Here is a 13,665-nt window from a genome sequence, read left to right as displayed (position 1 = left end):
AACATTAGCGGTTGTTGTGTTGTGTATCAGGCTGCTCAAACAGCTGGGATTTTGAATTTTTGCCTGCTCCTGACTTGGCGTAAGATTTACACCCAGTCTTAGCGAGAAGAAGGCTTAAGCCTTATCGGTGCAACCAGCGTAACCTTGAGGTCATACTTAGAATGGGAAGTTATGATCGACTCAGCTTAAGACTGGGCGTAAGTCCTGTTGGTGCATCCGGCCCCTGGACTATTCAGTCGAGCACACCGAATCTTTCTGAATCTCAGAATGAATCCCAGAGGTGGCAGCCATTATATGTGTTTTAATCAGATGTTGCTTCTGTCTAGCTAACCTGCCAGAACGATCTGATTAGCAGAGTGTTGTAGAGATGGTTATCCTTATATCAAGTTCTCCAATCTCTGCAGAGAAGCTCTGGAGCTCTTAAAAAGAAGTCATCAAGCTCTTCATTACTTCCTAGTCTAAGGCCCATCGTGCCCAGGTGCTGCATCTGGGCAGACAGCCAGTTGTAGAAAAGTCTAAGTGGTTTAAAACTTCTTCTATTTCATCATGATGAATCTCATTAAGCCTCGGGAAAAGTTCCTCATACTCTTGTCTGGATCTGTGCCTCAACAGAGATCAATGGTGAAGTCACTGGCTTTTTTTTCTCTGACAACCACTGTGAATTATGAGACCAGTGAGACTGTGAACTATGCATGACTGCATGATCAGAGCTCCAGCTGGGTTTGGCAGAATAGGATCTGGATACACAAGTAAACAAGACATGTTGAATTAGAGGTCACTGGAAGCTCAACAAATAGTTTTAGTACCTGAGTCGGGCCTCCCATCACTGCTCATGAACTCCTGCATGCGTTTCTCCAGTTTCTGCTGACGTCTCCTCTTCATCACCACCTCTGGGTTGGAGATTGTCCTGGTGAAGCTGGTCTCCGGCATGTCCTTGTAAACCTCTGCCGCCAGACGACTGTTTTCCCTAAACCACAAAACGAGGAAGACAAATGACGTTGGAGAAGACATAATGTGAAAAAAAAAAAGAAGACAAATGGAGGAACAGAAAGGTCAAAGTTTAAAACTCTAATTCTTTCCTCTTTAGGGGCTTTCTGTGCTTTTCTTGGCATTATAAAAAAAACACAAGCTCCTCTCCAAGGACTGAGAGGATGTAAGGGCAGGACAGAAAGATGGATGACTGTGAGTGTGTGTCTCTTACCCATCCTCCCGGCTGAGGGTCTGCTCGTCTCCATCGGGGATCCGTGCAAACTCCTTCTCCCTCTTCTTTTCCTTCTTCTTCTCCTTCTTGGACAAAGTCCTCTTGAAGTTCTGGATCACTCCATCCTTTTCCTTCTCTGGACCATTACTCTGACTCTTCTGGTAGAGAGGGGATGAAGAGTTAATGATGTGCTCTGGTATGTTTGCAATGATGAAACAATTTCTGAATGAATTAATGAATGAAGAAACGGAATAAGGAAAAGATGATCTTCCTCGTCATCTTACATGGTTACAAATGATTACCTAACTGTGATAAATGATTTTAATGCAATTTAAAAACGTCTTTATGTCTACTTCAGTTAGACATGTCCTACATTTAATAGAAAGCTTTTTGACAGGCTAGAGATCAAAATAAGGACAAAATATGATCAAAAGAAGAGAGTTAGTATTCAACGGCTTGTGAACTGACCACAGTTGAAATAATGCAACATATTTGCAAAATTTAACATACTTACAATGGAATAAATAACAATATAAATAGGTGCATCATGCTTCAGCCATCTAATAACATAGAACATATAGATATACTCATAACAACACACTTGTATCAAAATCCTCATTAAGAAACAGTGGTTGCAGTGTTCCTATGGTGGAGATCCAAAAGAGCATAACCTCCTGTCCACATCATCCCCTCTGTGGAGTATAATCTGCTCTGCGCCCTGAAACCTAATCTCCCTTAGGTTAGGTTTTCAGGGCATATAAAGGGGTTTATTCCAACATAATACATTTCAATCAATATTCAGACAGGAGTACATGAGACAGACAGTCTGTGAAAAAAATCAGACTCCTCCTCCTAGTGTTTCTATAGCATTTGCTAGTTTGCCGTGGTTGACAAAAATACTGCTGATGCCACTTGTTACCTGTTATGCTTTGAAGAAGGAAAGCTTGCACAGTAAACATGATTTTACATGTATTTGAGTGTGTGGATGTGCTTTTTTCACAGCAAATATGACAAAAAATTATTATTATTATTATTATTACTACAAGTCATCTGACCAATAAACTGACTGGTTAACATTCGAACAGTTTAACAGGCAACATCAGACAGAGCAGCCGACCTTGGGAAGAATGTCGTTCTCGTTCTTCAGGACAAAGCGTCCTTCTCTGTCATCTTTGTTCCAGTTCAGCTGAACAACCAGAGGCTTCTCATCGAGGTCCAGCTGACGCTCTTCTAACACACACAGACACACATGCACACACATACACAAACACACACATACACACACACATAGACACTCCAGTTAATCTGACAGTCAGCTCTATCAAATTATTATTATTTCTTATGTTGAAACATGGTTGTGTGGGACCCCTTATTGTCATTCTATAGGACTCACCGCCACTGACATGGACCTCATACAGGGAGTATTTTGGTGAGGAGAGCATCCTCATGTCTGGTCTGAACTTCTCAGCTAACGTCTCAATGACGTCCTGTGTTGTCGCTGTGCTGGACACTCTGATACACTTGGTGGCAAAGTTACCGGCAACCCGGTCCTGGAAGTAAAACCGCATCACGCCATGGAACTCCAAGTCCTGTCAAAGAGTCAGAGAGTCAGTTTGTTAATGCTTACATGCAGATTATAAACCATTTAAAGTGAATATCTTTTGCACACAAGAAGACAGTTCATTCAGTTTAGGCTAACTGATTCAAATGCACCGTATTCATTCGTTTTTGTTTTAAATAAACTGAAAGCAGTCATCATTAATGCAGGACTGTGCAGTGAAATGACTTCAGCAGTCTTCACTGTCACAGGAGTACCACTGGCTGAAAGCCATGAAGAGTGTGTCAGCAGGTTAAGTGACGACAGAAAAAGAGGAGTGTTACGTCATCCGATGACCTGGCTGTTACATTACATACCTACATAAACAACTTTGGTGCACTGCAACTGGCTTTCTTAAAGCAGGCAATGCACTATAATTACCAAAATTTCAAAAGAATTTCAAAAGAATTTCAAAATTTGAAGTGTCATGGAAAGAACCATTTATCTCTGTTTTCCGATTATTAGTACCAAATGATTTGACTTTTCCAGAGAACTTCCTTATTTTCTGGCTTGTAGAATAAAGCTTTATTATGTTTTACTTTCATTTCTTCTCATGTTTTAGCTTTCTTATCCATCCCATCTCATCTCATTGTGCTGGTCCTAAGAAACTGCTCTCTCTCTCTCTCTCTCTCTCTCTCTCTCTCTCTCTCTCTCTCTCTCTCTCTCTCTCTCTTCTCTCTCTCTCTCTCTCTCTCTCTCTCTCTCTCTCTCTCTCTCTCTCTCTCTACACACACACACACACACACACACACACACACACACACACACACACACACACACACACACACACACACAGAGCCAGTGCCAGTGCTGGATGTGAAAGCAGCAGGCTGAAATAGACACCAGGGGCCATCTACACTGTAAGCGTATGTAGGTGCAAATTTATTGCGTACATGTTGACATTTCCCTCTGCACATAGTCTACTACTACAAAAATGCCTTAAACATATACACACACCCAGTCCTGATATAATCATATGTAATAGTGCTGACACAGCATGTGTGTCTGCAGTCGTTAAGCTTCAGCAGTGAAACTGGCCTCTTATTTCATTGTAACTGCCATTAAAGAGTCTTAGAAAGCCTTGGATCTCTGAGGGAGCTTGTAGAAGCTACAAAAGCTAGTATGTGATCAAAATTAATTGAGGACGTCACCTCAATCTCACCAAAAAACGTAATCTTAAGCAGGAAAGGAACAGTCCTGTATCACCCATGTGAAGTCAAACTGGATGCTAAATCTATTACAGTTAAATGGAAGCAACCACGTAGAGAAAAACTGCACTGACAATTATTTTTATTGTCGACTAATCCGCAGATTATCTTTAATCATTTAGTCTACAAAATGTCAAAAAATGGGAAAAACGCTCATCACAAATTCTCTGATCCCAAATTAACGTTCTCAATTTGCCTCCATTGTCCATCCAACAGTAAAACCCAAGGAGCTCTTCATTTACGAGCATAAATGACAAAAAAGCAGCAAATTCTCATATTTAAGAAGCTGGAACCAACAAACAGTGTTTCCCATTAATAACAAAGACTATGGCAGGCCGCCATAGTTTAATTTGTCCTGCCACAGTCTCAGTGGAGTTGGACTGTTAATTAGGAGCAGTATTACAACAATGCTGGGTTATTTACAGTGCAGTAGAAGCATAGATGTGCAGCAGAACATCAGGCGCATTAAAAGTAAAACTAAAGCATTCATTTTTCTTGGCCTAACACTCTCTTTCACTTACAAAAATCTGCAAATACCTCCTCAAATCCACTGATCTGATCAGCTGTGGACGTATCAACAGATCAATTGTGGGAGACACTGAACAAATATTTGACATATTTGCTTGAAAAATGGCTTAAAAGAATAATCGATTATCAAAATAGTTGGCGATTCATTTTTCTTTAGACCAACTACTCAAGTAACTGTTGCAGCTTTAAACAATATGAGGCAATACAAACTTACAATCTACAGCTAATAAATGCGCATAAATATCCTCGACTAAACTTAACATTGCAACCTTCAAAGCAGCATACGGAGCATGGTTATTGTACTGATTGTGTTCATGTTATTGTGTCCATACCCCTCAAGGATTTTTAAATTAAAAATATGACTGAAAAAGGGGGTCATTTCCCTTTAAGTTCTCTTTAGTTTTATTTCATAGGACTGAGTTTTTATTCATAATTTTAGAAGAGGATGTTGTGCTTTCAAAAGAGGCTGCAGGAAAATCCTGACTATGGATCTCCCACAATGTAGGTATCCTTCCTGTCAGGATGCCAACAAAGCAATTTTGAGTTTTATTGAATTGAGTTTTAAGAGAGACCTTGCCAGCATTTCAACACAGTAGACAACCAGCCTAACGACTTAAGGTGACAGTTTGAACGAGTGTGTGTGAGGGAGAGATAGAGATAGAGAGTGGGGTGATTTGAGGTGAGGCTAAGGTTTAAACTAGATTTAACTAGATTAATTCTATACTGTTAAAGTCTGTTTGTGGCCTCCTTCTCACAGACACTCACAGTTAAGAGAAGATGGTAGGAGGATGTCAAGGCCGGCTGATTCATAAACCTACGTATGAAAAAAAGGCAGGAAAAAAGGTAGAGACTAATAATTCACAAGAAAGACAGAACTTTCTTATATCACTCCATCTCTTTCTTTCTCGTTACCTCCCCCTTTTTCTCCCCTGCCCACGTCTGATAGAGACACACAGTCAGGCAGAGTGGAAACACTGAGCATAGTTTCGATAGGCAAGGGTGGAGCCGGGAATGTGTGTGTGCGTGTGTGTGTGTGTGTGTGTGTGTGCGCGCGCGCGCATGCACGTGCGTGCGTGCGTGCGTGCTTGCGTGCGTGCGTGCGTGCGTGCGTGCGTGCGTGCGTGCGTGCGTGCGTGCGTGAGTTGTGATTTACTGCTGGAATGTGGGTCATTGAGGGTTGCCGTTGTCAAGCTTGCGTAACCATTGGTAACAGTTACTGTGGAGACACTAGTCCACTTGGGTTCAAACAAAGCCTTGCTAAGAGCCAGCAGTGGATAATTAACACACTGTCCAGTACAACCACAGCCTTTTTGGCCACTGGGATTGGACAAGTACAACCACATGTAGTTCAAGTCCAGTGCAACAGTCTTTCTCTCCCATTGCTCCACGAGATTGTACAGTCTGAGAGACTCGTGCTTCCAGGTTATGGTCCTTATCCACAACCCCATGTTCATGGCAATGGCCCAGGCTTACATTCACATAATTTAAGACCATGTTAAACGCCCGAAACGCCACATCTCCAGCCTTGGTTCAGTCCTACACTCCTATCCCTCCAGAAAATGGTCCAGTTTAACTTTGCTGCATTTCTAAGCCATGATCCAGTGCTAAACCACCATATATTAAGGCCATGGTCCAATCCTACACTCTTGGGCTGCCTCTTGAAAGTCTGAGCCTAGAATCATCAGTTGGATACCCTCAGTTGACTGAGATTGCTTCAAGTCGAGCAGTTGTTTTTTTCTGTGCAGTGTACTTTGAGAGCCATTTTGGTCCCAAGATTTTGCTGTGGAGTGAGTGCTCTACAATTTCACACTTCTCTTTGCAGCTGCAGACATGCAGGTAACAGCACAGAGCGAGACAGGGACTACACTGTAAGGTGAAGATGTGGTGAATTTACAGCTCACAGCAAATTTACAGGACACAGTCTCTGGCTTTTGTTGATATCTAATGTTGGCAAAAAAAATTGTTGTTGTGCACTGACGATCTGTTGTTAGCACCTTTAGCTTGTTTACTATCTGACATGAATGCTGCTGTTGCACTGATCATCCCGTGGAGCCCGTGTTGACTTACAACTTTGTACAAAAAACAAAATGAATTGTCAAATATTCTTATCGAATAGCCAAATTAAATTTGACTGGTATAATTTGGATCCAGCCTCACCACACTCCAATCCAAACATCAACGCAATTGCTCAATTTCAACAACAATGCAACTCCAACTCGGTACACTCCTACTCTCTACACCAATGACCAGTCCTGGACCTCCTCACTGCAACATCACGGTCAAGTCCAACAATTCAATATTTCTTGGCCATGGCCCAATCCTTCATTGCCATACATCCAAGCGTCGATGCAATTCTCCAGTTCTAACAAAACAAAAAACTAATTTAATGGAACTCAAGTGCAGTCCAACATTCATATTCCCCAATACTTCCAGGACATGGTCCACTCCTACAGATGCCTTATCTACACACAACTGTCCAGTCCTGAATCTCTTCATTTCAAGGCCATGGTTCAGTCCAATAATTCTAAATTTCTAGGCCACAGTCCAATGATAGACCTTCATACATCCAGGCCATATCTTCAGACCTACAAACCCACACATTCCTCGGCCACAGTTCAGTGCAAAAACACAATGTACCAAGGCCATGGTCCAATCTGACAATCCAATACATCCAGACATCGATGCAGTTCCAACAAATATAAAAAACAAATTTATTAGAGCTCAAGTCTGATACAACAACCATACTTCCAAAGCATGGTACACTCCTACAACCCCCCTATCTTCAGATCACTGTCCCGTCCTGCGCCTCCTTACTTCAAGATCCAGTCCAACAACAGTCTAAATTTCTCTGCTGTTATCCAAGAATAAAGCTCAGTAATTCCTGGTCATATCTCAGACCTACAAACCCATACATCATAGCCATTGTCCAGTTCTGACAAAAATACAAAGTTACTGGAGCCATGAAATGAAACGGTCAACAAAACAACAATACAAATATACAGTTCAGGTCTATACACCACTCAGTCCACAAAGTTTAGTTGCATGAAGTGAAACACTGGACTTATCATAAAATCTACACACAGAGTTTAATGTTTTTGCCATTTTGATGACATCTGGATGACTACAACATGAAAACATTAAACCACTGTTGGTTGTACCTCTGATATTTAGCAAACTCTGTTATTTATTTGCACATATGCTTTGATTGACACTCAAAATCCTGTAATAAATTATTATTATTAAACTTTCAACTACATTCTGACTACAATGAGTCAGTGATCCCTCTTCTAAGCTTCTCAGTCTATGCCACCATAATAATAAATATAGAGATTAACAATTAACTTCAGCAACCACCAGTTTGAAGACTGCAGCGTATTTGGATGAATGCCACACAGAAAAAAACTGATAGAAAATGTGATTGTGAAGGGTGTGACTTGTCTTTAAAGCTGTATTTACAACAGTTCACTGAGTACTCCATAAGGTGATTGGGTTTGCATAACCAGAGTGAAGCGATTTTTCTTAAAATGAAGTATTATTTCACAAATAAAAAAGGTGAAAATATTATAACTTGACAAAGGTACAAGAGGACAATGGAAAAATACATTTTAAAGGGCACAAGCTTGACCTTGGACAACATAAGCTTATTTGAGCATGTCAGCCAAATGCTCAAAATTGCAAAAACGTAAGGGGCGAAAACAAGAACAAACTGTTCAGTTTATCCTTTCTGCAGCTTTCAGTCTAATAATCCCTAACAGCTCTTTTATTTCGCAAACGGCACAGGGGCTGACATGAAATGCTAATGCAGCAATATGTCACCAAACACAACAGCAGCCCAGATAAGACCTGCGAAACCCTGTCCATCAAACACATACTCGCATATTTCCAGTGAAGTAGGGGCACAGTGCTATCAACTAAGGTTTAGGGAAGTCTTTGATGTTGGACTACATCTGTCACAGAGGGAATGTGTTTGTATGAACGGGTCAACATGTAGTGTATGTGTACACCTCTACCTCTAAGCTGTAAGGCCAATTACCTTCAGTGTAATCACTGTGTGAATATTCAACCAGTAAATAGTACTGTAGTTTGTTTGTGCCCTAATGCCTCCACCTTGCTGTGCTAGGCAGAAGCAGCAGCAAGGGAAGGAGGGAAAAAAAGAGAGAGAAAGAGAGAGGACGATCAAAGATATGCAAGTGATACCTGTGACTAAACTTGTGAGACAGGATTATTTATGACACACATACACACACTCAAAGTAGGGCAAAGTTACTCTGCTGTTATCATGTTAGATAAAGCCTGATGGAGAGCAGGGAGGGAGAAAGTGTGTTTTCTTGTAGTGCTTACATTGACACTTGTGCTGGTGACACACTGTATATATTAGCAGTGAACCAATCATCTGTTAACCGATATTTATTAGCCAACACTGATGTTGACCAAACAAAGTTTACGCGATTTACTCTTTGATAACCCCTTATAGAAAGGCATTTAATCCAGGAGAGTCAGTGAATCAGCCAGGTCGATGTATCAGCTAGTATTAGTTTCATAAAGATATATTTCATTAGTGTAAATGTTGACAAGTGTCAAGCAATTGCAGTGCAGAAATGCCAAAAATTAGTCTGAGTTGGTTTAGAAACAGTGTATCTATATTTGTGAACCTTTGCTCAGCTGAGAGCATACATTTTTGATAATTTCCTGTGTGCAAATGGAGGTTCTGTATATAAACAGAAAAGGAATGATGATATAGTGCAACAAGGTATAATAATGGAAAATGTCTTCGTTGGAGAAATTAGAATTGTTGACAAATATTCAAGTTTTGATAGTCGCGCACAATTAAATTATGGTATTATAAACTGTGTATTTAGTCCCCTGTATTGACAGAATTCAGATCTTAATCTTTTTTTATCTATAAATTACTCTCATTCCATTCTCTTTAAAATTATCCAAAAATCTTAGATAAATTAAAAAGGTGCTCACTCTTTAAAATTAATACACCTTTAAAGAGAGTATACAGTAATTGGGAATTTAAATTCTAAATGACTGGCATCTGTAATCCCATACTTGTACATCCTTAGCAGATATTTCCCCCGCATTCCCTTTTATGGTCTCAAACAATCCCTTTCATCTCACACATGCCATTTTCTCTATTACACAAATCCACTCACACACAGACAGCTCATCCGAAAAAGTGCATGTGAAAGTGTAGAGAAAGCATGCTGTATGAGAGATAACCCTGACTTCAAAATCCACCCATCGTGCTCTCTGACTAACACCTCGGAGTCAAAGGTCTCCCAGAAAAGAGATCAAAGGTCACATCTGTGTTCATATGAGAAAGTGAGTTGACTTTACTCTCTGGCTGTAAAAACCACATCCCACCTGGTGCATGTCTCTCACATGTTTGTGTGTGTGTGGGTGGGGGTGGGTGTGGGTGTGGGTGTGGGTGTGTGTGTGTGTGTGTGTGTGTGTGTGTGTGTGTGTTCGTGTGAAGGTGGAGGTAGCAGATTAAACTTTAAGTGGATGTTAGTTTTCCTGTTTGCAGTAAATTTGAGCTGTGTTATATTGCCCTACACAAAGAACAAACTGTTAAGTGCTGTTAATAAAATTCAAATCTGAAAGGGCTAATTTGTTTAAATATTTACCCTTTCATTATGACCTCTTTCCTGGGGTTTCACTGAGTTACGTCACACCTCAGAAGAGTGGAATGTCAGCATGTAAATAGACAGAGGAAGGAACTGGAAATAGTATTCATCTCACACTGGGAAACTACTGCATAAATCACTTTGGTGATAATGTGCACACTGCACTGCACTACTGGAATTACTTCAGCATTCTTTATTCTAATCGACTCATCACAGAAATGTTTGTAGTCAACTGAAAACTGCATTTTGTACATTTGTGTTCATAAAACTTGAAATGAAATATGAAGACAAATATCCACATACACTGTGAGGCAATAGATTTTTCTCAACTGTCAGAGATATCTCTGGTTGCATGAGGTTACATTATAAGAATCTTGATCAGCAGGTTTAATATCTGGATAAGTCAAAGAAAAACACACACACAAAGAAAGACACTCCCGTCTGGTTATTTTATCCATGAATAGTTTCTCAATTAAGTTTCGGGAGAATGAAATCTATCATAATATACTGTTACAAACATTGTGGGTGAGGATTTAATTCATACCATCCATCTTAAACTGGGCATTATATCACTTTAATACAGCAGCTGTAGCTCAGTGACAGAAGGTTATGGATGTAGAGTCCAGGTATCTCTGTCAAATACAGTGAGGAAAAGGGCCAGGAAAAATAAACATTAAGACCACCAGAAGCTGCTTGCTTGCTTGCTTGCAAAAAGAAAAAAGTATTTGTTAAAGCCTCTGATGACACACACACACACACACACTAGACAAATAAAATGCTGCCTGAGGAGGAGCACTGAGTTCAAAACATGTTGTCTTCCTCTCAGCATGTTGTGTTACAGCCTTTCTAATGTTCGCCTTTTGCTCTGTGTGCACTTTTGTTGATGCATCCTCAGAAGCTTAAAGAAATGTTTTTGCAAGCAAAGAGTTTCCGATTGTGTTGTTTGTTCAAGTTGGTATATGTGACTTTTTGGAAGGCGATTACAAAATGCAGAGGTATGTTTTGCTACTGAATAATTTCAAAGCAGAGACAATGAGCCCCTTTTGCACCTGCTATTAATATGCATCTGTGAGAGACAATCACAAGTAGACAGCTTTAAATTTGTCTGTTCACAACTGGCAACAGTCTTCACATGCATCTCAAGTGACCACTTGTTATCGGATCACTTCCCCGCTTGAAGTACAAACAAAGATGTGCATAATTTCTGATTACAAAGGGCAAATGCATCATTGTTGCCTTTGTTTATCACAAGAAAAGACAACTCAACCCACGGTGTGAGCTCCCCATAAGGACTAACTGTTAGCATTACATGGCTAACATTACCTGACGGTTATTAACAAATTTAATGACAGAGTCCAGTTGTTTCAGTGTTGGTATGACTTTGTTGGGACCATGCTAAAGCTGCTGCTGTGTTTGCTCGTCCTAACCAGGCAGACGTTGAACTGACTCTTCGCCTAGTCCTAAAGTGCTGTGTCTAACCCCTGTAACGGTAGCAAGAGAAAGTTGACTGAAACCTCTAATTCTGAACACCGCAACCACAAACAACAAATCCTGCTGATTTACAAACCTTATTTGTCCTTGATATAGCCTAATCAGTAATATGAGAAACCCTGCTTATAGCACACTTGACTGTCCAGAGCACTTCATCACATACAAGTTATCACTTCACAGTTATCGGTCACCATCTCCACACTCTCCATCATGTCTCACTCACTCTTTTATCATTCTCCCACATCTCCTTTATCACCCTCCGTCTTACAAGTAAAAGCAGCAAGCCTCCAAAGCCGTTTTAAACCCTAGCTACATACACACGGCTTGGGTATATTTTCATGTGTGAGTAAGTGAGGGAGTGCTGGGCAGGGGGTTATCAGGTGTTCAGGAAACTAAACAGAGCTCCATCTCCGAGCACGTAAACCACTTTTGGCCTCCAGTATGACGCTTCTGTGCAGACACTCAGTATAGCTGCATGCCTGAGTCATTTTTGGTACAAAGGTAAGATGCTATTACTATTCTACAGAACTACCATTCAAGACTGGGCAGGACAATGATTCAACAGCTCTGTTTCCTGTCTTTCAATACTGTGATAAATCATTTTTTACAAACACACACAGTCTGGCACAAGTCAAATGGTCTACACTGGAGACAAACACTAAAACAAGAATGAGATCTGAAAACAATTCACTTCTAGTTTTTATTAATTATAATGAATTTTACCAATCAAGTACTGTTGCTAAAAAATAAAATCCACAAGAGCTCATTTGTTCAAATGATTGTATGTAAATTTAGTAAAGGAGTGATGCTTCTTTGATGGCAATATGCAAAGTGCTATGATGAATATCATGATGTATAATTCTGATGTGGCTTTAAATATGTGTGCTTTATACAGTAGAGCATAATGTAATGTATGAATAATGTATGCTTACCATGTACGTAATGAAATCAAATTGGATTCCTTTCTGTGTGTTATATCTAACCATACTGTATTTCAGCTCCAACAGAGAAGAAAAATATAGTAATTAAAATGTTCCCAAAATACCAGTATGATGCAGCACTGTTCTGAAAAACACAAGTAATTATAACACTTTGGATTTGTCAAAATATGAGAGGATATAGAGACTTAAAACAATGTCAAAACATTCCAGCATCCCAGCTGGAATCAAACCATGGATGTAACTAGGTCTCCTGGATGCCCAAAAGAGAACATTTACCTACAATGCACTAAAATGCAACCTGGTTACAACCTTGAGGCCTTCGCATTGTATAATACCCAGCTCTTAGCTGTCCAGTGTCAGTAACTGCTAAAAAAAACCTTTAGTTTCCAGAACTTTTTACCATTTCTGCATCAAACAAAGGCGAGTCTTCATTGCTGCTTTGAGATGGAATTCTAGCAATGTCCAGTAATTGTCCAGATCACCCAGATGTATGGTGGCCCGTCACAACATCAACATCTCAGGCCACACATTGATTTTTTTAATTTTTGGAGATGGACTTAGAAGTCTCATTAGACTCATTAGAAGTGATGTTAAAATATGTACAGTTATTAACTTCATCACACTCATAGAACAGAGCATACTCTGGGCAAAGACGGAGCAGGAAAACACCAGGAAAGTAACATTTAACCATTCTTTCCACTGAGTTTAAAAATTTGATTTCGCTCGCCTCTGCAGCAGCTGCTCCTCTCATCCACTCCTCTGATCGGCTCAACGGATTAATTGACTGATCACGATCCAGATTCACACTCCACAACAGTGTTGCTGAGGACAGAAAAACTCCTGAAGACTTTTGCTAGCGGCTGTGCTATGGACCCACAAAACATGAATTTAGAGAGGGGACACAGTATGATACAAAAGTAGAAATACACAAGAAACGGAAAGTTTGCTGGCATCACCTTATTTTACCGACCTGCTCACATCCACTAAAATAATATCCAATTTGCTGTATGCTGTCTCCCTGATTCCATATAAACCCAGAATTAGATATGAGAACTTGACTTATAAA

General features: G+C 40.1%; 1 protein-coding gene across 1 annotated transcript in view; it reads right to left on the bottom strand.

Annotated features, from left to right (window-relative positions):
* afdna (afadin, adherens junction formation factor a) overlaps nucleotides 1–13,665 on the bottom strand; it is a 118,383-nt gene that overhangs the window by 77,622 nt on the left and 27,096 nt on the right. The window contains 4 exon segments of the mRNA XM_042503257.1: nucleotides 807–967; nucleotides 1,202–1,359; nucleotides 2,319–2,431; nucleotides 2,595–2,790. Coding sequence (XP_042359191.1) covers nucleotides 807–967; nucleotides 1,202–1,359; nucleotides 2,319–2,431; nucleotides 2,595–2,790 — 628 coding nt within the window.

The sequence above is a fragment of the Plectropomus leopardus genome, chromosome 16, assembly GCF_008729295.1.
Source record: "Plectropomus leopardus isolate mb chromosome 16, YSFRI_Pleo_2.0, whole genome shotgun sequence".
Taxonomy (NCBI): domain Eukaryota; kingdom Metazoa; phylum Chordata; class Actinopteri; order Perciformes; family Serranidae; genus Plectropomus; species Plectropomus leopardus.
This window is presented reverse-complemented; position numbering and strand designations above follow the sequence as displayed.